Below are 27,049 nucleotides of genomic sequence, written 5' to 3' on the forward strand. Positions count from 1 at the left end.
AGAAACAAATGTATTACTGGGATGTTACAGGAAAGTTGAAAGTAGTCCCAACTTTTGAATTTGTCAGTCTTTAAAAAGACTTCTCAGAATGACATGTGGGCAGACATACATGAATATGCACTGTATAGGCACACACACCTTAGGTTAATCAGTGTCAGAGACAATTTTACTGTCCATAGTCTTTCTATATTACGAGAATTCCATAGGAAAACCCTTTATGCATTTCTCACCACTTCCCCCCATCTTGAGCTACAGTCAAAACAAAGCACTTTTTAAATTGTCACTACATCAAATTATCCCATTCTGCTTCTCATCTAGATTAATACCAGATTCTGTCAGAGGACACAATTTAAAACATAGCTTTCAATTTTCTCTTGTTTTCAGATTTCCTTACTTTGAACATCTTAGTTATAAAAGGATGACTCTTGTTTGAGGGGAGACAAATCCATTAGTAACACAAAGTTCTAGAAGCACAATTGTGATTAAGCAACAGCACAGTTTCCTTTCTTCAGCATTGCAACTTTTCACAGGGATGACTTACAGCGGAATAAAGGACAGAGGCAAAATGAATGTTGAGATAACTGGATACTTAGAATTATTAATTTTATTTGTATTCACTAGTGCAACACAAAGAAAGAATCTTTACATATAGGTTTTTAACTCAACTTTACAAGCAAATTCCAATATACAGTATTTTCTCTGAATTGATTTTAAAAAATAAAACTAAGAAAACCAACACTGTAGATATTAAGGATATTTTTGTAGATAATACTGAATTTAAGACTTTAAATACCAACACTGGAGTTAATGTTTTTATTGTGGTGCTTTAAGTAGGCAGTGAGCAGCTTTACCACAACAGTGATTGAAGTACTCTTGAATTTCCTTGATGGCATGGTTGTAGGTTACAATACTCATGCCTACCAACATGATCATCTATTATAATTCACTCTCCTTCGTGCCAGCCACTATGAGATGAAAAAGAACAGCCATGGAAGCCCAGTTCAAGAGTGGATTTCCATTTTAATGTTACGAGAATGTCCATATTAAGAGTATGATGTGCTGTGCAAAAACTGAAACTTCCCCCACCCCACACATGAAATAAACCAGTATATGGATGTCTTAGAGTAATGACATGCAAATAACAAAATAAACCACTCAAATGGTAGTCAACTCTTCTAGCTTCTTTACAATAAGTCAGCAGTTAAGACCAAAAATGGACTGCCTTTTACTGATCTATGATGCAGTCTAGTTGAACCTCTTTGCAGTCTGATTTTGAACTCTAGAACCATTTTTCTATGAACAGTGTGAAAAGACTTTCAGCGGCAATGGTAAATGATAACTTTCACCAACCCCCTGCGTTAGTATTGCATATGGTTCTTCATTAACATCTCCACAATATATTCTAGGAACATTATTCTCCAAGGGCTAAATATTAGTCCCATGAAAGTTTTGCCATTGACTTCAAATGGGATTAAGGAAGTACTGGGTGGGGGTGGGGTGGGGAGAAAGGGTCTTGAGTTGCATTGGTGTTAAAATTCCATGATTAAAAAAATAAAATCAATACACAATGAAAACGTGCTACAGTATATGGATATTCTCACATGCTAGAGTGTATATTAATTCTGTTAGGTGATATAAAGATTATCTTGGAAACAGCAACACTTGCAGGAAAATTATGTTCAAACAAAAAAGCCACACACAACAGGAGGCATTTAGATTATTTTAGGCACAACTCCAAGCAATAAAGCTCATTTAAAGTGCAATTTATTTTTTCTTCTCCTTTTGTGTTTTCACTTGTTAAAATATGCAATTTGTTTTGTTTCTTCTTTATACACATATATTGAACAGTAGTTTAATACTTTTGTGAGTACTGCACAGAAGAATGTCTGAGACCTGAAACGGATGAAAAAGTCAGCAATAACCAATTTTAGAAACCTAAAAAAGTTCAGATACATCTAACCCTTAATTTTATTCATTTAGAATCATCTACACCACTACTGATGAAACATCTCCACCTTTAAATAAAGTAGCTTCTTTCATTTCAGACCTGAAGAGTTCCACACAGCACCAGCACTTTTTTCCCTTTCACAGGAGTGAGACTTCAGTTTCACCTCATTACCTCTCTTCCAGTTGTTCATTAACTAATAAGCTTTACCCCATACTCTGGACTTTCTGTACATACATTGGAACCATCCTTGGTAAAGTCATGATAGTAGCAGAAATATGTACTTATGTTTAGGTGAATGAATGTTTAGCAGAATTTCAATTTAACACAACTACAATTTAGATTAGCATCATGGTCTTGAACATATAGCAACTCTGCTACCCATGGATCCATTTCTTATTTACTAGTCTGTTAGGATAAAAAAGGGAGTGTGAATGTGTGTATATATTTTTCACATCAAGGAATACATGTTATTAAAGTTTCTGTAGAAACAGAAAGAACCACAACAAATTTTTTTGGCAAAAAAAATTTGATCGTAAACCATTTTGTATTTCTATGAAAACCTTGATGGGCTCTTTTCCTTGTAACTTAAAATCAGTGAAAGTGCAGATTAAAAAAAAAAAACAACTTTATTTTACTCTCTCTTTAAAAGTAAATCAGATTGGTGAAAACTTGGTCGGGGGGGGGGGAAGGGAGGAAGAAAAGGGGAGTCAGATAACCCACTCTGAAATCTCTCTACACCAACAGCATTCCTTTAAATGAAAATAGTTGCTCCATAGACAAACTGTATAACGTTAAAAATAAAATCACCTTTCCTTTAAGGAAAGTCAGCTTTCAAATTTCCATAAAAATCTATACAGACCTGAAAATGAACCAAGAACCTGACCATTTCATCAGCAGTTTCAGACTCTGGAGAAACAGTCAACTGTCAGGAATTAATTTTATGAATATATACAAAATCAATTTTATTTACTCCTCACATATTAAGGCCTATTCTGCTTCTGGACGGCAAACAAGATACTCAGGACCTTTCTAGAAAGAAAAAAACTTAATAATCATTATAACAGTAGTGTTGTGCTTAGCCTTATTTTGATCAATTTATATAACAATTACTGCAATATTAATGCCAAAGTAGATTTTTTATATGAATTAACAAAAAACGTGGTTCAGTTTTATTTCAGAACTGTATAACCAGATGTGAAATGAACAGATTAAACTAAGTGTACTTACGGATTTCTTTTGCTTCACTGCTGATTAAAAGAGAACAATGTTAGCACTTTGCTTGCATTGTTCATGTTCCATCTATTCAAAAGTTTAGGTCACTTGTTATTTTTTCACTGGGGATAGCCATTCTTGGCTTAAGAAGGGCCAAAGTTTATTACTGAAGATTCCTGTGGACATATACATACACAATATATTCCCTGGAAAAGTGTACGGTAATACATCTTCCTTCAGCAAAGGCCTAAAACTGTTATTGTGTGTTGTTTCTCTGTTTTATTACACACTGGAGAGTAAGTTTTTGAAAATACTAATTCTGACAGTGTTCTGCTGCTTGAGTCTCAGGCACATATAAACTGAAGAAAACAAGATGCTATGATTTTGTGGGATACAAGGGTAAATTTTTGGAACACTTTGCTGGATATGCACTTAATCTATAGTGTGTGCATTTACAAACTTTATGCCCCCACAGCTGCCATCTGACAATATTTAAAGACCACCTTCAGAGAGAATACCTACCCAGAGAGAGCAGAAATATCTTACCTTATTTTATTTACCCACCGAGTTCCTTCCCAGGGGGGAAAAAAAAAGTACCCTTCTCTGAAATACTCAGAGTACCAGATCTGATTACGACATCACAGGATTGCTCAAAGCAAAGTCGTGGGTTTCAGTAAAAAGTAGTTTAAAAAAAGTTTTATTATGTAAAATAATTTCAAATCCCTACATCTACACCCAAGTTTTGTGCAAACATTTCAAGTCAGATACTTCACAGTCTTCCAATAGTAAACAGGAAGTCAATAAATACAAAAATACTACAATAAAGTTAAAAGTTCTTAATTAAAACGTATGTTATGAAACTCTCAGCATAGGTGTCATGGAGCCTCTATCCCCAAGGTGCATAATGAGCCATCTCAAAAGCACCTGCATTAGCAGGTTTTTGCACAAGTATCCTTAGCACTCTGTTTCAAAAATTTACCCAATAACGGCTATTAAATAACACAAAAGCATATTACACTTTCACTAGAACGCATGGATGGATTGATATTTCTGTGCAGTAAGAGCCATTTCACCCTGTGAGATCTGCTTGCCATCTGTGAATGGTGAAGATGAGCTCAAAAGCAAATACAACAACATTCTGATACCGGTAGGAAAATGAATCTAGATTAAAACAATATTAAATACATGTCACTAGAGTCATGAGATAATTTTGAAAATATGAAGATTTTGCATAGACCTCTGGAATACAGAGACAAATTATGGCCAGGAAAAGATATGCTAATAGATTAGGTCTCTATATTATTTTCCACTGCTATAAACCTAACTGGTAGTCAGAACCAAAAGATTAGATAGAATAGTGATTTCCTTCTCTGATAGTCCACATTAATAAAAACAAGAAATGATTTCTGCAAGCAACCTGCTCTCTTCAAATGCTTGGTGAAGCACCCTGGAGAAGTGTTTAGTGGTCATCACAGGCTTCAGCATTTGTTAAGTATTGAGAGAGAAGGGTAATGTAATCAAGTTGCTAATGCAGGCCACAGGTATAGTTAAATATAAATCATTATGTTCTCTTAAGAGAAGCTGCAGAGTTTTTGATAGCATCAACTTCCAAACAGGTCAGATTGGAATAGGCAAATATTAATAACAGATTCCACTTTTAATATTCATTCAGGATTTGGATAAAGCCATAACTAAAGCAGTCAATATGTGCTAAGCAATTGATGTACGATTCATTCCAATGAGACGTGCATATGGATGTCATGTTTTTAATGTGTCTTTGGTTTAGGGAGGCGGGAATGCCGATTAGAGACCAAACTATCCCCAGTACGCAAACCAGTATTCTGATTTTGCACATTTTCCTTTCTTTGTACCAGCGGCCTTGGGATGTTAGTCTTGGAATGGGAGTTCTGAGGTTCCAGAGATATAAGCATTGGGCTGCTTATTTGTTTAGATTTAACAAAGGAAACAGTTGGTGGGCGCAGTTTAGAAATTCTCTGACTCGGTTTACTCTTTAGGTGTGTCTGACTAGACGTTGGTTGTCGCTGTGTTGCACTACTTGGTGATGGTAGCTCAGCCTTGGAAGCAATGGAGCAGTTTGGGGATGATGCAGTATTGGCTATTGAAGGAGGCACTAAAGCATTCTGGTTTGGGGGCTCTGAAGCTCTTAAAGTCTTTGGCTGAGAAGCCTGGTTTGGGGATGAAGGTTGACTTTTCGCAGCTAACTTAGTCTGCACATCCATTTGGGTAGGTGTCTGACAAGAAGAGGGAAGAGATTGTAGTGTACTATCTTTATTACTAGCCAGCTCTCCAGGTTCTTTCGCACTCTTTTTAATCTTCAAATTGTCCTCAACAGGTTCACTCTCATTCAGGTCTTTTATATTTAAACGTTTACTCAGTAAAATGTTCAACTCATTCAGGCTATTTGTGTGAGAGCCATTTGCAGCATTTTGGTTGTGGTGATCACCGTTTTCATGCAGGCCCTGTTTAGGGTATTCACTGTGGGCCTCGATATGTGGTATTTTTATTAATTTTCCCTGGGCGAGGTCTGTGGAACTGGGAAGGCTGCTGGAAGGCTGTAGTACTTGAGGCTGTTAAAAAGAAAATACATTAACATATTAGACTATGTATAGTGTTAACATTTTAAACTCAAGATGTGCTGATCTGGTGCTTGACGCTTACATATTCAGTTTTTGTGTTAAGACGTTAACTTCGTCAAACCAGGGGGATCCATGGGATACATACAAGTTGGACTGGTAAATTATGCACAAAAGAATTATGCCAGCATTAAAATATACATATCAAAACAAAATGAAAGACAAGGAAAGAAACATTGATTGATTTAAAGCAAAGGATATGAAAGAGATTGTCAACTAACAATTGTATGTTTTGTTCTTTAATTGTATTGCACTGTAGTAACAGAGCTATGTCTGAGTACTAGTAAATTCAGATGCAAGTGCCTTTAATAGCTAATAAAATTTGTTATATTACATCTATCTTATCTTCTGCTCAATGCACATTCCAATTAGCTATCCCAAGCCTTTCATCAATTTTAAAGATTTTTAAGAGTAGGTAAGGATTTTACTGGAAAAATTTGTGTTTGAAGTGCATTCTAAAGACACCACTTCTAAAGATTTAATTTTCTTGGCGAGCTGAGGACAGAAGACTTGATATAAAGCTTGTCCTAATTAGGTTATTGACTAGATTTATATAGCTGCTTCATCCTAAAGGCCATTCAAATGAACTGATGGAGATACACCATGTAATATCTTTTTGTTGAATGTATTGCATTCATCACCAGATAAGCAGGGTTTAATGAAGACTCTACATTTTATCTGAAGGGAGAGTCTAGTATTATAAACAATAGAATTGCCAGTATCACTTCTGGGGCTAGGGTGACCAGACGTCATGATAAAATCGGGACTGTCCCAATTTTGAGGAGTTTGTTCTATGTCCCAACCAGAGTACAGTCGGGATGCTATTTGTCTTGATCCTTTGTTTCCTCATCTTTGGTGGCAATTCAGCGAAGAGTCCTTCAGTCGCAGATGGTCTTCAGCATTATTTCAGCAGTGGGTGCTTCTGTTTTTGGCAGCAAGATTTATTACCCACTGCCAAAATACTGCCAAAGACTGTCCGTGACTGAAGGGCTCACCGCCGAATTCCCAGACGGGTGAGTGTTAAAAAAAACAAAAAAAACCCCACAACAACAACGGCCCCCCGCGGCGGTCCCGATATTTTCCCCTTAACATCTGGTCTAAACTAAACTCTTCTGTATGGAAATCAACAAAAACCTCGTCAACTTTGTACACTGATTTTAAAAGAACTGCTCAAGATTCTGTAATTCACAGCATTTTTTCCCCAACAAAACCTACCATACTGCCCTTAAGCTATTAAAATTCAACATCTGATTTGGATAATTTTCTACTTTTCCTTTTTAAGAGATGAACTACAGTAAAATCTCATTTTGAAGACGGCTTAAACAGAGAAGCAGAAAATCATTCTTCCAAAACACACTTGTTTTTGTCTGATTCTATGTACATAGTAATAGTGTCATACATACACCACTACAATGAATCAATAAAGCAGGAGCAACATTTCTCATTAGGCTACCTTGACTGAACTTTTTAATCACTATTACACTGAAGACGAGGATTATTTGGGGTTTTTTGCCTTTATTTTTAATACTTGCTCAAACAAACTAAATACATTGCAAAGATAGTTCAGACTGCTACCCAGATTAACAAGCACCTCAGCTTTCATTGGCTCTCTGACATGTACTTGGTAGGCTCACTCTTCAATGGGGTACAGAGTACCTCCATTATAATTCTCCATAAAGAGCAAATTTAAGGGGAAAAATAGATCAGTAGAATTTACTAATCTAATTCTGATTTACTGGAGATTTTTCCTTTGGATTCACGAACTCCATCTTTAGCCAAGGTTAAACTAGAGATTGGACCAGTGACAACAATGACTGAAAAACAGATAAATACAGAGACACTAAACACAGTGAAAACTGGTACTTGTATAAAGAAGAAAAAAGTGCGATAAATTGGAGAGAGATGAAGAGCATCAAAACATTACTGTCACAGTAAATTATTTTTCCCTCCACTGATTAACATCACCAAATTTTAGAGCAGTGTAGTAAACTTCAGCATTATCTTTCCTACCAAGCAATTCTACTACAGATACAAAAAAGGATGTTTCATAAGCTATTAGCAATTTTTAAATACACAAATTAAAGTTTAAAGAATAAATCCTGGCAAATCTGTCAGTTTTTCAATCTTAATGTAATGGATATGGATTGGTACCTGTACCTCAAACTAAAACCTGTTATTCCAGAGAAGACTTGCACAACAAAGAGGGAGTGATGTTAGCCCAATAATTCATTGTTTTGAGAACCCATTTATAAATTTTAAAAAACTTGAGAAAATTCTTGAGCACAGACACAAGTAGTCAGAATAGAACCATTCACAATGCATGTGTGCTAAAGAACCAAAATACTTGAACAAAATTAAGATTTTCTAATTCAATTTAGAAAAAAACAAAATGATTATTTTTTAATGGCACAAAGTATTTTGTCAATGTTTATCATACCCAAACAGCTGTTCACATTTCCCCTGCATTTTTAGTAATAAAGGAAATAAAACCAAATATGTTATGCGTGAACATTAAATTACATACTGAGCTATGTGCTAAACTATCCTAAAATAACTGATAGTCAAATGTTAATCAAAAAGTGTAGTCTATGAAATGTAACAGTGAAAGGGACAACCTTCATCCCCCACTTAAACTTACATTCTTACAATGTGTGTAAGCATATCTGAAATACTAGTTAGAAACTGACCTTTTATTTGTGCTGTATCTGGGCTGCCATTTTATAAAATAACACAAAAATATTGCTTAAATTGAGTAATGGCATGGTAAGCACTTGCATTTGGGATTACAGAAACTGCATGGAAGATATTAGCTAAATGCATAAAGACATACATCCCTAAGACATCTTTCATAACAAAAGAATGCCAACAGTTGACCCAAAAGTGCAAAGCAGCATTAGATCTCAGCAAACTATGAATCTTATGACACAGCTTTAACACAGATGGCTTTGACATCTTCCAGTAAATTTCCAAGTACTAAAAATGTGGCCCTCTGTTTAAAATGAATCACAAGGAGCCTAACACTGATCTCACAAATATGACTTCAGTGGTTACTCCTGATTTATACGACTGGAAGATCAGAAGAAGACTGAAATCAGCAATAAATAGTTGATCACAGAAGGGGAGGTTACCTGTAGCTGGAGATTCTTCGAGATGTGTGATCCCTATCTGTATTCCACTGAAGGTTATGCGCCTGCACCATGCACCTGGAGCCAGAGCTTTTCAAAGTAGTAGTGTCTGTTGTTCCAGGCATGCACCCTTGCATTACCTGGTGGTTTCACCTGAGGTGATAAAGGGCAGAGTGGACTACCAGTGTCTCCAGTTCCTTCTCCACTGCAGATCTACCAGATCCGCAGCACAGAAGGAGGGCGAATCTGGAATACTGATAGGGACCACATATCTCAAAGAACCTCCAGTTACAGGTCAGTTACCTCTCCTTCTTCAAGTGATGATCCCTATTGTATTCCACTGAGTGTGATTAACAAGTAGTACCTAGCTAGGAGAAGAGTGTGAGAAATATGACAGAACTGTGGAACGGAGAACCGCTGCGCCAAACGAGGCATCCATTGCAGAATCATGCACTAGAGCATAATGAGAAAAAAAGGCGTGCATTGAACTCCACGTGACTGCCTTACATGTGTCCACAATGGGCACATCATAGAGTGCGACAGTACTTGATGATGCCTGCACTATTGTAGAATGGGCCTGTATCTCATCTGGTGGGGACAGTCCTGAGTAATGCACCCTGAAACCCACTTTGAGATTCTCTGGGTGGAAATGGCCTGTCTAAGTCTCTCTATGGCCACGAATATCCTAGGAGACATCCAGAAGGGCTTCATCCATTGTAGGTAAAAGTCCAGGACACTACAGACACTGAGGAAGTGAAGCTGCTGTTCCTCATTTGAGGCATGCGGTTTGGGAAAGGAGGTTGGCAAATGTTTGGGTTGGTTGAGGTGGAAGCAGGAAACCACTTTTGGTAGAAATTTGGGATGCAACCACAGCAAAAAACTTTATCCTTATAAAACACAGTGAAAGAGGGGGTTTGCCATCATGGCTCCCGGTTCGCCAGCCCTCCTTGCATACTAGGAAAGCGATCTTTATGGAAAGAAGGGAAAGGAGGCTAGGGGTTCAAAGACAGAGTTCATTAATGATGTAAAGACTAGGTTGAGGTACCTCTGTGGAGCAATAGGCTGGATTGGCAGGCTTTTAGATACCAGGTCCTTCCAGAACCAGGAAGTCAAAGGGTGGGTTAAAACGGAATGACCCTCCACCAGAGGGTGGAAAGCACTATTAACCACTGCATGCACCCTGCTGGAGTTGAGAGCAAGTCCCGACCCCTTCAGATAGAGGAAGCAGTCCGAGAGCATTGGGATGCCAATAGCCTCATGAACAATACCTTTTCGTTGGGCAGAAGATGAAGTGTGCTCACTTAGCTCAGTAGGATAATCTTCTGTAGTCCTTCCAGCTATTAGAGAGGACCTCACGTACTGCTAACGAACATTCTCGTGCCAGCAGAGATGTCCATCCAAAAAACCAGGCTGTCAAGTGAAGCGTCTGTGGATCGGGGTGTTTGAGTTTGTCGTTGCATTGTTTGAGCACTTCCAGAACATTAGGAGCAGGAGTGGAGGATGTTTTGATATGCAGAAAAGCACAGGAAACCAGAACTGGCGAGGCCAGAATGGAGTGATCAGGATGATGGTTGCCCTCTCCCTCAGAGTTTGCGAAGGATTTGCAGTATGAGTGGTAGAGGAGGGAAGGCATAGTTCACCTGGTTCAACCAGTTGATGACCAGCGTGTCAACAGTACTGAATGCACTTGATGCTGGTGTGAGATTCAAAAAGAGGTTCCTGCTTGAAGTTCCCCATTGATCAAAAATGTCCATGATGACAGTGTTGTGCAGTTCCCATTCATGGTCGGTTGCAAAGTTCCTGCTGAGAGCATCAGCAATCAACTTCTGAGTCCCTGGTACGTAAGCCACTGGCAAGAGGATAGTGTGCAGCGTGCCTTTTCCAGAGGTGCACTGCTTCTGCACACAGCACTGGGGACCTTGTGCCTCCTTGCTTGTTTATGTAGTGGTGTTATACAACATGACAAGAGTGGATGGATGGTAGATAAAAATATGTGGCATGCCTTGCTTACTGCCTGAAGTTCCAAGATGCTGATGTGAATCTTGGTTTCTCAAGCGGTCCAAGTTCCTTGCATCATGCGATCTCCCATGTGTGCTCCCCAGTACATCAAGTGAGGCATCTGTTATGGCGGTCACACTCAGTGAGGATAGAAGGAAGGGCATTCCAGATCAGACTTGGAGAAGGAGGTGACCTCTGGAGGAATGATGAGAATGATATCCATGGGTTGGTGAATGGGGGAGTAAGCACCTTGCAGCCATAGTTGTAAACCGCGGAAGCGCAGGTGAGCAAAGGCTGTGATATATGTGCATGCTGCCATATGGCAGAGGAGGGAAAGGGAAGTTCTGGCTGAGACGTCACTGAAGCGATCAGGTCCAGTAGACTTTGGAACCTGTTTTTTGGCAGGTAAGTGCATGTGGAGACCACACTGATGCATGTTCCAACGAACTCCTGGGATCATGTAGGGTGAAAAGTTGATTTTTTTTGATGTTCAAACTCACCCCTAGAGCTGGGAAGATCGATTCCCCAACTTCTTTTCTGGATTGCATTGTCAGTAGCCAGTCATTCAGGTAAGGGAAGACAAGGATTCCTTGCCATTGGAGGTGAGCTGCTACCATGAAGAAAACTTCTGTGAAGACTCGTGGACCAGTGGTGAGTCCAAATGGGAGGGCTCTGTATCAGAAGTGTCGCAGACCCACTGTGAATATTAGGAACCATCTGTGGGTTGAGTGAATGTTGATGTGGAAGTAAGCATCCTGTATATCAAAAGCTGTAAAACAATGGCCATGAGCAGTACAATTTTCATTTTGGTGCTGGCGTATATATGCCTAGAGATTGTGGTGTGGATCTACAGAGTCTTTCAGGGAATATAAGGAATCACTCATCTTCTAGTTGAAGAGGTCCTCTTCAAAAGGAGGTCTTCAGTTGTGCTCTGTACCTTTCTAGGGAAGCCTGAGGTATGTAGCCAGGATTCTCTCCTCATGACTATTCCAGTCACCATTGTACATGAAGACATGTTTGCGGAAACCACCACAGCCTGAAGTATAGTCCTGGAGACCAACTTGCCCTCCTCCAAAATAGCCTAGAAAATGTGCATGATCCTATTGAAGTTTATCTGTAAAATCTGCCATCTGCCCATAGTTCAAAAAGTCATATTTGGCCATCAGTGCTAGGTAGTTCAAGATACAGAACTGGAGGCTGGCTGAGTAAAAAACCTTTTTACCCATAAGAGACAGCCTCTTGCCAGTCAAGGGGCTGGAACACGGATGCTGTTGTCTGGCCTGCTCCATAGCAGCCTGGATCACCAAGGAATTAGGCAGAGGGTATGAGAACAGAAACTCGGACCCCTTTTCTGCCTCTTTCGGGGTGGAGATGCAGGTGTCCATGGTGTGCCATTTGGACAATGGCGTTGATCGACATGCAAGATGTCTAGTAGTTGGTGCAGAGGGTCCTGCACCTCCTTCAGTGGGATCTGAAGAGCACTGTTCATTCTCCTGAGCAGCTCCTGAAACTGACAGTAGTTGTCTAGGGAAGAGGAGGGCGTTGATGACACAGCTGAATCTGGGGATGACTAGGGGAACCTCTCCAGATCTGTCAGTACCATCTGAGCTGGGCTGACTGGCTTATCGTCCAGCCCCAGTTCCAAACATCTACTCGATAAAGGAGAGGGTGGTGAGACAGGGGATTCTTCCCAGGTTGAACCAGATGATGGCCAACCTAGTTGGTCCTGCTGTTTCTGCAGTGATGCCCATGAAGCCAGGCACCAGTGGCTCCTGTGTTGAGGCAAAGAAGGGTATGTCATGGTGCCATTGGAACTCTCTGATAAGCATGCCTTCAGAATGGAAGCAGCGGATCATGAGGAGCGTCCAAAGCCTTAGACTCAGAGGAACCAGAGTCTTGTGCAAATGGGGGTGTCTACAAGACTGATGGAACAGGGTGTGCTGCAGGAACAAGACCAGAGGGCGGCAGATCCAATGTCGGAGAGAAGGCCCTCTTAGCAGGTGAATGGACTGGAACTTGTGGAGACCTCATCTGATCTCGGGCAAACCATTCATGAGGACCAGGAGCACATCAGATTCACCACAGAGGGAACTGGGGAAGATAAAGTGGCCTGCCTCAATATCGACGATTCATGTTGTGCCAGAGGAGTCGATGCAGGAGAGAGGAAGAATTCAGGAACTAGGACTGTTGAATCTAGCAAACAATGCGACTACTTACTTCTTGCTCTTGTGAGCCTTGGAACATGCCACTCCTTAGTGGCTAGAACTGGTGGACAGTGCAGTCTCTTTCTTGGATCTGGAGGAAGACTTATTGCCATACTTATGTGCATGCTTCCGTGTTTCATGGCTAGGCCCCAGTGTGGGGTCCATAACGCTGGTCCCGTCGGATCCGGACTGGAACTCAGTGATAGGAGGTGCACTTCTGGATTGTGCAGGCCAACTAAAGGGGGAGGGAGTTCACCAGCCAGGATCAAACTGCCATCCCATGGAGACCTCCCTTAGGTGTGTAAGACCCTACCTTCCTGGGTATGGGCAGGGAAGGAGAGGCAGATACTGCACCTGGATACGATGTGAGCTTCCCCCAAGCAGTACAGACAGTATTGGAGCTCATTGCTGAGCAAAAACAAGCGAGGGCAGGAACTGCAGACCTTGAATCCCAACATCTTCAGCACAATCCAGTATCCAGACACTGGGGCAGGGGAGGGGGGGAAGAAAAGAGGGTTAGCAGGAAACCGACAAAGCAGCATCCCAAAGTCCTTACTCCTACAAAAATTACCTCGAACACAAACTACTACAAAACCAGTAAAATCTGAATTATATACAAGAATAAAAACAGTTTTTCGGGAAAGTTTGGAAAGCAGAAGCTCTAACTTGGACCTTGTGGTGGTGAGAAGAAAATGAAGCCGCAGTCAGTCCTCCACACTCTTTAGTGCTTCGAGTGAAATCATGAGGCAATGCATGGGCGCATGCATAGACCAATGGACTCTACTACTCCAAGTTCATGCAAGTAATCCTCAGTGGCATACAATAAGGATTATCATTCAAAGAAGACTGATGGACTTCAGTCAGAGAAAATTCAAACGTATGAGTGTGTGTGTGTGTGTGTGTGTGTGTGTACGTACACTTAAAGTTAATATATATCCAGTAGCATAAATAGTAATGCTTAACTTTACTCAGCAGATTGACTTATCTAGTTAAAAAGTAAGCATCACATTTAATCTGCTAATACAGGTACTTGTAGTGCAATGACCAATTAGGTCAGAGAAAAGGAAAGATACCAGTTTGAATTAACGTTAGGGTAATTGAAAGCAAGGGTATGGGGCAGCCAAAATATTTACACATCACTTTGTAATCTATCTGGCTCCAACAGCAACTACACTTTTCCAGTCCAGAATTGCTTCTTTTGTGCCAAATTAAAGAGTATACCTTAGGCTTCATCCAAAATTCAGCAGTCATTGTAAACAACAGATGACAGGTTCTATTTATGTATTTATTTTACTGGTATCCAACAGAATTATAACTGGATGTCACTCAGATCAAAGTGTGTTAACATTCAAGATAGTGTGTAAGAAAACTATATATAAATGGGCGGGCTACTTTTGAAAGGAGTTAAGTAATGTTCACAACATTTTATATATTTGCATGTTGTTCCTTTGTAGTATAAACAGAGGGGGAACATTAGTATATGAAATTAGTAATAGACTGTGATTAAGTGATTAGCTACGAGAAGTCTAGTACCAGTCTCCCAATGAAATACGAACAAGAAAAAAATTCAATGTCCTGTCCATTAACAATAGTATTTTACTGCATAGAACACATTCAGAAGCTTTCCATTGCTCTACATGATCACAAATACTGGAGTCTATTTCAGGCAGTGATTTATCATGACCAAGTATAGAGGATTATACTAATAGGCTTTATATTTGTTTGATGTACACAGTGGCCAAGTGCATAGATATTTAATTACTACATTATTTTAGCCTCCTATGAATGTCATAAAGTTACTATGTAACTGAAGAAAGTCACTCCTCAAAACTTCAAGTACAGTATGTAGTAAGATTTGTGCACACATTCTATTATAACAACGCGAGTGAAAGACTTATTTCTGTAATGGCAAGAGTGTCTAGAATTTTGCACCCATCAGTGCATTGTTAGGTGCACCAATTACAAATGATTAAATGCAATCTCTGCCACAATAGCAGAAACATATAAAGCACAATTACTCTTAACTCTTCCAGAAGAAATCTTCATGGTGTCACAGCCAGAAAGAAACATTTAATTTATTCAATGAAAAGAATCTCCACTAAAACATTTGTATTAACTGAGTGACAATGATATTCCAGCACTGAGACAATTTGCAAATAAGCTTAGTGTCATTTATGAATACAAAATATTTAAGACAATGTGAGCACGAAAAAGACAGAAATAAAGCACCATTACTTTAAGAAGTGACAGAGTCCTGTAGCATCTTATAGACTAACAGACGTATTGGAGTATAAGCTTTAAGGTTCATTGTGCTAATAATCTTATTATATTTAAAAGACGTAGTGGTATCTCTGATCTCAATTCTAGATATAATGTTTTTATGGAACAAATAAAGCAGCGTTTTTCTCATTAATATTTTGAAGTGGGGAAAATGGTGCAATAAATAACTTGACTGCATGCACGGCTTTGATAGGCATGCATCATGCTGGGAGCGAAAACAGAGATGTGCGAGGAGGAGATGGGAAGAAATCTGAAGTTGTACTGTACCACGCTTTATCACAGAAGTAATGGACTAACTTCTCAACTCCTTGCCAATGGCAAAATGGGAAAGCAGAGACAAGAAAAAAGACAAGGACAATGATGTCAGAGGACCAAGACGCAACAATGAGCACTTGCCATGACTGAATTGTAACTTTTCCCCTTCATTTGCATGTCCCCAGTTTCCAACAAAGATAGTAGTGTGGCTTAAGAGACTGCTCTACACGTAATACCCATAGTAAGACATTTACCAAAAAAAGTCCTTACTCCTTGAACTTTAGGGCTTTCATACATTTAATCTCTTATGGTGAGTATTTAATGTAATGTGTTATAGTGAATGTGCATGCTTATAAATTTATACATACACATGCACATCTCACACAAAGTGATCAAGTACATAATGTGATAAATTGCAGACCCATACAATAAACTCCATTTACCACGTAATTTTGACTATGTTACTTTCACTGCCTATTAATTTATCTTCTTGGGGCCTCCCTTGTAACATTCAACTCCTTTGAGCAGATTTAACTTTATTTTGGCTGTCTAAAATCAAATTGCCACGAAAATGTTTCTGCCCAAATGAGGAATTTCCTTCCTTCCTGTTATCCTGGGCCAGATGTGAAATATATTCTCTTGAGAGGGCAAATATTCAATATTTTGCAACCTTTCAGGTGAAGAAATAATTTTACACCATCAGGAAGTGGTCATTTACAGCTTCCCAGTGAGACAACTTCTGCTTCTATCCATGGAAAGAACCACAATATCAGATCTTAAAATCAGGACATTTTTATCCATGGAAAAATGTTTAGAGTTTGTTTTTTTTAATTAGCTAGATTGTGTACCATAGTACTCAAGGCTATAAGGGAGCCTCACTTTACAGACATATAAAAAACACTATCCCAATTTCTTTAAACCTTACCAGAAAAATTATATTAGAAATCTGTCAGATGCGTAGCATATGCAGAATACTTAATAGTATGGTATAATAAAGGTTGCTTGGAACAACATTTGGGATGGTTTCTGTAAACTCCATTGTTTCTTCACCTGAGAGCAATAACACCACTGCAATGCATAGCAATAAAACTTTACCACGTCACAGCATATATTTTGTGTATCTGGCAGATGTGTGTGCACATATAAAGGATTTGATTAAATCTTTGTTTGTAAATATATGTTACGAACAAGTATAATCACATTTTAAATGCTTCCGAGTCTCTTGCTCTCCAAGTTTGACACTTTTCTTAAAGAATACCTACATCACATTTTCCCTTAAAATTAATGTTTTAAAAAGTTATTTTCACAATACTAAAATCAAGGTATAGACAACATACACCCAAATGCACTGTAGTATAACCGTGTCACAGAATATTTACAGTATTTAAATTATTCCCTCACTATACCAAGCAGATAGCATCCAGGGTTCAGCAGTTTTTTTAAGCAGTCTCATTTTGCTAAGAGTGTCAGTTTGTGTAGCTTTCAGAACTGCAACGCATCCTAAATGGCTAATAAGGATTAATACTTTTAACCTGGCAAAGAAATTTACTGTTTTTTGTAGAACATCTCATGAGGTTACATGTGCATTTGTTTTTTAAAATTAGGGAAAAAAAATCAAATCTTGGCAAAACACTATTGAAATAATTTATAATCAAAATGCACATAACTTATTCTTGTTGATGGAATAAAGCCCATATTGCTTAGCTTTCTTTCACCTACAATTCATATAGAGTCTAAAAAAAACTCTGACAAGTGTCTAGTAACTAAAGATGTCCTGAGAACTTGTGCCCTGCATCAGTACAATGTTATCTGTGTAACCGACCCCCTTCCTTCAAAAAAACCCAAAACTCTGGCTTTTCAGTTAAATGTGCTCCTGTTGCAATGAGTACTTAAACCAGTTGCCTCGAGAAATTACAACAATATGCTTGGGTTTCAAAATGCTCTGTGAATCATTACTCTGTTTTAATCCTAAAAACTAAATTTCCAGTGTTTCTGTCATTAATGATATGCTTCTCTGAAATCCCCAAATTCTGATAACATTTTTAAACTGGATTGGGGCGAGTTCACATAAACCACCCCACAGTAGTATGCCACAGTAGTAGCAACTGATTGTATGTTATTACCAAGAAAAAAACGCTGTAGGGAACATGTAAGATTTGAGCACTCACGACACGCAGTATTGGGAGCTATAGGAATATAATAAGATATCCAAATTTTGTTCCTGGAAATGGCATATAAACAAATAATCTTTTACTGGACAAATGATTACACAGTCTAAAATGCTAAATTCTATCACAGAATGTGGAAATGATATTCAGAGTTAATGATTCTGAAATATTTACTTTCACTTTAGTGTTAATTTTCTGTAAAACTCAAAACATACACCCAACAATATGTTCATTAACATTGTGCAATATTAAGGACGGTACATTTGGCAAGTTAAGCACTAAAGTCTGTTAGCTTGATTGTTAGCGCTAACCATCTGGGTGGACTGTAAACGTAATTGGATTGCAAGATTTTTGTAGCAAAAACTTATTTGTTCTATAAAGTAGCAATACACTGGAACTGTGTAAATAACAGACTATTTCATAGCTTTATATATCCTGATAGTCTAAATTGTATGCATCTGCAAACAGACTGCTGTCATTATCAGAGGGTATACTGTGAAGTTCTGAAGGTTGGTAAAATTTTGAAACATCCACAACTGGCAGTAGATTGCAGATGATACTTCTAAGTTAGCCTCCAGAATAAATAGTTACTAAAAGAAATTGTTTGAAGAGAACTATGGGAATCAAATATCTCCAAACAGAAATACAGCTGAGTTAAACCAAGCGTACATCATGTTCCCCTACAATTTATGCAATAGAACAGTGACACTAACTGCAATATAGGCTCTATCTATTGGTGACACCAAGTCCCATACCTGGTCTTATACTACCGCTTTTGGAATTACATCCTGGCAGATGCTATGTTCTGGAAATAACATTATTGTGCTACAAATAGTGATTAGATAGGGCTACAAATGTTATTCCTGGTAATGTTGTCTTCTGGATGGAATGCTTTCAAAAATTATGCCAGAGAGCACTGGTTTGGCAAGTGTGCTGGCAAAAACTGTATGCTTTAAGATATACACAGAAACATGATTATTTATCATCTCCACACTTCTAGTTCCAGTATATACCTTCCTGACCAAGCCTAACAGTAAGACTTGCAGCAACAAAGCCAGGAGCACCCAGACAATTATAGAAAACAGATTTATCCTTCTGAATAATATGCCTATTACCCTTCATCCTAATTAGTCTATTACTGACTTTCATCTGTTGTCTTTGCAGAAAGCAAGCAGCAATGTGTTCACATGTAACAACAGAGCATGTAACCTAAGATCAAAGCACATACAAAATTGATTCTTTTAGGGCAGCTTCATACAGCATTACTGATTTTGTTAAAAAAAAAAAAAACAACACACAAAAAACTCCGTGCTAATGTTAAAGGAGAAAAGATATGGGGCTGAATTGCACAGAGAACAGGTAATGGAATACAGAGCTTTTCATCACTAGTTAAATGATCAGTATGAGTAGCTGATAGTCTTAGTCCAGTTCCTAATGCGTGAGTTCCTGGCACTTCAGAAGTCACCATTCACAGAACTTGACTTCCTTGTTGGTATGCTCAGAAGCATTGTGAACTGAATACACGGAGTCAGATCCATCCCCTCACTCCTACAAGTGATCTTTGCAGACTCTGGCGGACACATTGGTGGGGCAGTACAAGAATCATGCTCTGCTACTGCTTGTGCTACACCTGTGAATAGAACATTTCAGCCTACTGCCATTAGCAAACTTGACACCTTCTGTGAACACTAAATTACACAAGAAAAATATGAGAAAACAGGTCTGACTAGCACCTGGAGAAGATCTGTTATGAAGAACTTAACCTTTATTCATGCTGAATTGTTTAAATGAGTATTTTTCACAAAAATGTCAAAATAGTATTTTACATTTCTTTAAAATATATTAAATGTCATAAGATTTTCCTTGTGAACTATTTTTTACAATTATTTCAGTAGATGTTTAATTTAGATTTAATAGTTTTCCAGGATGTAATTTACTTTTAAATTTCACAGAAATTTAAACATTAATGTGTGTTAATAACTATATATATTTGTTTACTGTATTTCGGATCCAAACACACTCTTGGGTATAGCTGAACATCAAACTCACTGTAATTTGCAAATTATAGTAAATTTGTATGAATAAAGTGTAATCTTTAGTAATTGGTTATATTTCTTTTGCCGCATCCAGAAGATCATTCAAAATACTGAAGCTCAAAAAGATTTACCATTTTTCTATTATCTATGTAAGCACACAGTTGAAAATCAGTTTTGTTTTTTGTATTCCAGATTCAAGGCAATAGAACAATTTTAGCTTGTACTTTAGCTCAAGCAGTAGCTAGCACAAAAGCAACATTAGTAAATCATGCATGGTTTGGAACAGCCATTCACAGCCCGTCAGATGTCTTTACACAACAAACATTTTAGAGAAAAATATTAGTTTCGAAAAAGCCATCTTAAAAAATTATAAAAAGCCCTCTCTTGGGTTACTGTGAGAATGACCCTACTTTTCTCACCAAGATTTTACTAAGGTACACATTGCATACATGTACACATCTGAGTATGGACACATGCAGAGTTTATGAGTGAAAGACCACACACAAACAGGACAGCATGATACAACCATAGAAAGGAAAGGAATACAGGAAGCAAGATATATGTTAGACAAGATTTGAAAGAAGGGCTTAAGAACAAAACATATTAAATCAGCCTTGAATAACTTCTATAAAGCTTTAACTTGTAGCTGCTAGTGACTGCAGGAAGCACTTAGGTTAGGTCACAGACTGTCATATATGCCTGTAAATTTCTGCTGGGAAAGAAGGACATGATCAACAGTGCGTGCAAAGGGAAAGTTTCTACTGGAACACAGTGAGGGAAATGAGTGAGAGGTACAGACTCACTCTGTCTGCGTTGCGGTGGAACAATCCGAGGGATGCCCTGGAATGAGCCCTGCCAGGGAGAGAAGGAGGGAGCAGAATACCCACCCTGTGCAGAAAAAGAGGGGGAAAAGGTATAATAAAAAAAAGAGAACAGGGGAAAATAAGACACCAAAAAGCCACACTGGTCCTTTTTCTAATAAATACAATGTTATTGTCATTTACAATTCTTCTCTTTTGCTAAACTTAACACCACAAATTACTAAAACCATTAGCTAACCTAGACAAGTTACGATTCCCTCATTAGACTAGGCAGAACCCTTACTCTCCTTCTGTATGACAGCGTATCAGTGATCCTGTGCTTTAGAAAATCTATTTAAAAATATATATATATATTGGCATACATTTTGTGTAACATGGTTTTAGGAGTTAATTTTTTATGCTGAAAATAGCCCCAACTCAGACAAGACAAGGAAAGAATAGTTTTTTCTTATAACATTTATAGACAAAAAGTTCTATTTCAAAGCACCTCGATGTAAGTCACAATAAGCCTGTTCAACCATTTTATTTAATTGTAAAGACATATGAGCTTTAGCTTGCAACAAATATACTAATGGAGAGAAGGTTTTCTGACATGCTTAACAATGGGCTTTAGTCCGCATCCTTCAGATCTGGGTATGAACAGTTTTTACTGAATGTGAAAGAGCATGAGCGAAGTTTGCCAGCGTCTTGCCTGAATCCTTCATTACCGGATCATAATGTCACAACATAATGTGACATTATGATCCGGTAATGAAGGGTTCAGGCAACATAATGTCACAACATATTATATAAAGCTATCTTTAAATGTTCTCTGAAAATGCAAGATTTGTTCTACCATATCCCTAGATGGTTATTTATCTGGCATGCAGCTGTAAGTGTTATTGATGTATTTCAGTTCAAGTTCTTTGTGGACCTAGATGATATGCTAGTGACAGCCTATGACAAACATTTTTTTTTAATGAAGCTCAGCATTTTCTCCACAACCTTACCTTTAAAAGAAATCCATCCAAACTGGAACTTCCCTCTCCCTCAAGTCATGAAATAATCCAGGCTTCCTATCTCATCCCACAAACCAAAGTAATTTTCCATCAACTACGTATAAAATTAAAATTTAAAACTTTTGTTTTCCACAGATTGTGTAGTATGGAGACATTCGTGTTATGACTTCGAGAAGACTCGCCACTATGAACTGGTAGCTTTTACTAACAGACAATGGATACAAGATTATGAAACTGGAAAAAAGAATTTGTATACCGGAAAGAAGAAAAGTGATTTCCAGAATGTCTCAAGGCACAGATTTTTTTTCCCCCTGAAAATCTTTCCAATTTTTGAACTGTTGCAGTACGAGGCATCCCTTTCAAGATATTTCTACAAAAATACTCTTCTTTATTTAGTCCAATGATAGTCTAATTATGAAGATGATGATCAAAAGGTCAAGAAACATTTTGACAGTCTCATTAATTTCACTTATTGCTATTCAGATTTCATTATAAGAATGTCAAAAAGCTGCAGGTTGAAAAGTATTGTGATATTACCACACATGTTCGATCAATTTAGAATTTGCCAACAATAGCATCTTTATGGTCTGACATCAGACTGTAGATTATTTTTCAAGAGGTGCTGCCTGAGTATTCAGAAACTGATGAGATAAAAGTATCTAAGAACTGATCAAACACATTTTAACTTACAAGGTCATAGCTAGACACACTGAGTATGTAAACATTTATGGAGCCTTCCATAAGTGGTCATTAAGGCCCACACATGTTTTGGCCAAGGAGTAGACTTATATGATGGCAACTTCTGCTTGCTGCAGGTCCAGCAATGTTATCAGCACAATATGGACCGTATCCACTGACGTTGACGTTGGAATGAAAAAAATATTCACATAAACAAGGTACAATCAATGACAGAAAAATTACAATGTTAAAACACATGATGTCCAACAGCTGCACGCAAAAGAATGAAACATTTTCTACAATCACTAGGAAAAAGGCCACCTAAATACACAGTTCAGAGCTCACTCTAGCTGCTTCACATAGGTAGGCCCATGAAACAAATTTTCACTGACTCCTGTCTATGGTTACTATAATCTCAACACTGTTGACAGGGCTGGCCTTTTGAGGATCTTCGATATTGGTGGAGGAAGGTGAGATACATCCAAATGTAACTAACTTGAAAGAAATAACTCATTTAATATAGAGTTGGGAAGATTTTGGGGCCCCAATTTCTCCAGGAGAAATTAAGCTCAGCTGTTTGTGTGTGGTTAACAGATTTAAAAGTGAACTGAGCCTCTGTAGGAATTTTTAGCACTAACATAATACATTATAAAAATGAATTGTTCAGTTTTGTAAGGCAGGTAATTATTATTAATCCCTATTTTACAAATGGAAAAACTAAAGGAAGGTTAAATGATTTGACTAAGGCACAACAGTTGGAGTTACAGTTAGTCTATTTTAGATCTGGACCTCTACAATAAAGATTTCCTGTTTTGAGTTATTTACCTACATATTTCTGGTCCTCTGCTGGAAGTGGTTATTTAAAGCATCTTAGTGTGCCAAACAGGATATTAATCTTGCTCTGGGAAAGAGCCCGCTGGGTGTTGTTATGCTAAAGGTTTATTTTTGGGTAAAATGTGCTTAATCTCATGAGACGGGACAGTCTACTAACTCCAAATGTCACAACATTTATTTTAGTGTAAGTAAATATATCTTGCTGTTTTCTAATGTCCTTTTAATGGGTTTATACATTATATTGTATACACCAATCGTCCAATTTTAAATAAAGATGGAAAATAGCAAAGAAGATATTTTAAGGGGACATTGTCAAGACAGAAGTTGTGTAGGGAGTATTTCAATAGCTAATGGGAGAAGAATTTGCTTTTTAACAATAGCGTTTACAACTAAGATGTTTCAGCAGGCAACTATTTAGCCATACTATCTACATAATAATTCACTGGAGAGTGGGAAAAAAACAACAGAAACAAAGAACATCTGCTAAGATGACAATGCCTCAGGCAGCATAGAACAGGGAGCAGAAAAGATCAAAAAAGCTGCTGATAAACATTTCTATTTGTATTACAGCAGATTTTCCAAAATAATAACTTAGTCTGGCAGTGCCCCATTAAATATGGAAAAAAGTCACATGCGGGCTCGCAATCCGTGTCCCAGGGTTTAGCCAAGCAGAATTATCTCATTATAAACTTCTTAAAACAAGCATGCCACACTGAAAAAGAAAAATGGAAACATCACTTACCTTAGCTTTTCTAAACGTGTTTTATGGATTTTCCCGGATCACAGAGCCTTTGTGTGAGACTGGTGAAACTTAAGCTACAGTAGCTCAAGGTTTCAGGGCAGTCATAGCAGATAGAATATAAACCGAATGCCTTATGGGCTGTCACGTTCCTCTCCCTGTTGAGTAAAATGCTGTTCTCCGAAAGCACCAGATATGTTCATTGATTGCATGGGAGCAGAAACATCCAGAAAAAAAAGGCAAATTCAATGTAATCATTGTAAGATAAGTCTCAGAAAAAAGCAAAAGGTATGAAACAAAGTAACCTACACACTCTAAATTGAAGGGAGTGGGCCTGTGGGAATCCTCCCCAAAGATGCTGCTAGCTTCATCCCCTACTTTTCACAAAAGACCTTGGTCTTGACCACTTACGAGATAGGGTAAGCTGTAAGGGATTTGCCACATCCTCACAAGTCAAAAACAAGGTGTAAGGGCAAGGCAACACTCTTGAATGGCAATTCTTGGGCCATGTAATTTTCAGTCATGCGCCTTGTACACTTCTGGACCAATATTAACTGAAAGCCAGCTGTTTTTGGCAAAGAGCTAGGGAAAGTTAGGATCCTCTCTTGCAGAGTCACTACTGTGACTCTTCCACGTGAACATTCACTTAATATCTGCAGAGTCCTGGAGCTCATGCACACTCAAACTATATATAGTCACCACTCTGATGCTTAGCCTTTCCTCACTCAAGGGACTGGAATAGCTGAGGGGATAGGGATGAGGACCAGAGCTTCTTAAGGAAGCTTTATGCAGCATGGATACTGGCTGTGTCGGAGCCCCTTGAGCAAGAGATGTCAGGGTAAAGGTGTCAAGGGCAGAACTTCCTGCACATGAGTGCCAAGTCTCGGTAATGAGCCTCAGCTTCAAAACAAAAAAAGGACTTGAGCGCTCCAAGAGAACATACGCCTGTTAATACAGGGCAAGAAGAATACTTAGGAACTTCTATTGTGTGGTAATCTCACAAAGGAACAGAAGTTACCGACTCTAATTTCCAAGGCTATAGCAATATCCATATCCCCATCTCTGTTTCAAGCACATGAATACAGGAGGGGAAATACAGATGTACCAATATTGGGCTGCCTGGAATCAGGGCCTTCAAGAATATCAGGGAGCAACTGCCCCCCCATGTGTCTCCTAACCCAGTGAGCTCCACAGAGTCCCCACCTCGTATAATAATTAGTGCCAAACAACCAGGAGCACCTGCTTGGTGGAGATGCAAGATGCTTCAGGGGGCAGCTTCCCTTCTTAGCTTAGCAAGGAGGCAGAGCCTGCACTGATACAGGTAGTATTGGCATTGCATCATGATGCTGAATGGCCTTTAGCTTTGAGAGTTTATCCTTCAAAGCACTCCAGGATGGCCTTGGTCTACACTTACAGTGGGCTCCATGAGTTGCCTAAGGAGGGCTTGAAGGACTCTCCACATTTTTGAAGTGCTGGGGATGACATCTGCACATGCACTGGGCACTCCTGCACATTGCAAGTGACTCAGAGGCAGACATGCAACATACACGATTCTGTTCTAAACATTGTTCTGATTCACGAACAAGATTTGAAACTGCTGAGTAGTCAATCTTCTTTGGACACCATATCTAATAGAAGTATAAGGAAGTGATGCAACAAGGGAAATAACAGACAACCAGAGAAACCAATGTTGAGCATAAATATAACCACTGAATTAAGACATATGCTGAGCTACAAAACAGAAGAGCAAGTACCAATACACTCAGCTTTAATCCTACCTTAAATCATACCAAAGTGTCCGTCTCTCCCACCCTCAGAAAAGATCTAGATGCCAACCCAAAAAGCAGGCACCAAGATATTGTAGAGGTATGCTGAGACAACTAATTCAAAGGCTTCAGGAGACGTAGAAATCTGAACCAGACCTGACTAGAAGGCAAAGTCGGAACAGATAAAGGATAGGATACCTCAGCTAGGATCTAGAGGAGAATTGGAGCAATAGCCAATGTTGTGCTTGTTCTTATCAAGACTTTATTTGCCAGCAAGAATCAACAAGAGACTGATGAAAAAGTTTAGAAGGGTGAATTTATTCTTGGCAGAGGGAAGCACATGGCTGCAAGTTGGGGAAGTAGCTTCTATTCTTCCCCATCTACTGCTTCAGGATAGAAAAAAAAATACTTGAGAGCTAGAAGAGTTCCTTCCATCAGTCTTATGCCAAAGAGCTGAGACCCACGAGTGATAATCGTACACAGATTGAATCATTAGCAAATTTATTTTTTCCTGTTTCTTAGGAAGTACATATAACTGTCCTCATAAATACAAGTCAAACAATTTGTCATCAACAGATTTTAAAAATGATTTAATGAATAGGCTTTTAAAATTCAGTAGCTGTTTAACATTACAGATAGTAAGACCACAGTGTCTTGAATCAATGCATGCAGTGGGTAGAGACCAATATATTTAATCAAAGTATTTCTAGTAAGTTTGAACTTTCATAAGTCAAGTGCTGAACACTTTTTTAAAAAGGTAAACAAACTGTAAAATTAATTTTTGTCTTTGTTCTCAGGGACTGAATACCTATCGCTACTTTCAACAGAAAGTTACCTTGCTCTGACTCCAAAGCACAAAGTTCATTATAAACCAGCCTTGCAAAATTCTACTTGCCCACTTCCTTGAGGCATGTAAAATGTTTTGTTTTTCTTTTTCATTATTGTTGTAAAACAAATCATAGGTAAGGAGATTGCATACCTCCAGTGGTAACCTCCCCTGATAGTTTTTTGAAGTTATGAACTATCCTGAAATTATGCCAGGACATGGACCAGCCCATGTATCTTTAATAACCAGAGATCAAACTACACTGAAGTTGTTGGCCATTACCCCAATCACAGTTTTTAATTGTGGTAGCTAACATCAAATACAAAAGTCTTCAAACATACACAAGACTAAAAATATAACTTTTCTTTGTTGTGCCTAGATGCACCAAGATTCATAACAGTGATCTTACATTATATATCACATCTGCTGCAGTATCTAGGCTTTAGGCAGCAATCTGAAGACAGCAGAAGCCTAACTTCCAATATATTTCTATCTTGTGCATTAACA

At 38.4% G+C, this 27,049-nt stretch overlaps 1 protein-coding gene across 2 annotated transcripts in view; it reads right to left on the reverse strand.

Moving 5' to 3' along the window:
- Positions 1-618: 618 nt before the first annotated feature.
- Positions 619-27,049, reverse strand: part of CCSER2 (coiled-coil serine rich protein 2) — a 126,989-nt gene continuing 100,558 nt past the window's right edge. For both annotated transcript variants that reach the window (XM_032796649.1, XM_032796696.1), the window contains one exon: positions 619-5,748. In XM_032796649.1, the coding sequence (XP_032652540.1) occupies positions 4,927-5,748 (822 nt within the window). In that variant the 3' untranslated portion in view covers positions 619-4,926. The remainder of the gene's footprint in view (positions 5,749-27,049) is intronic.

This window comes from Chelonoidis abingdonii, chromosome 15 (genome assembly GCF_003597395.2).
Source record: "Chelonoidis abingdonii isolate Lonesome George chromosome 15, CheloAbing_2.0, whole genome shotgun sequence".
In the NCBI taxonomy this organism is placed as follows: Eukaryota; Metazoa; Chordata; order Testudines; family Testudinidae; genus Chelonoidis; species Chelonoidis abingdonii.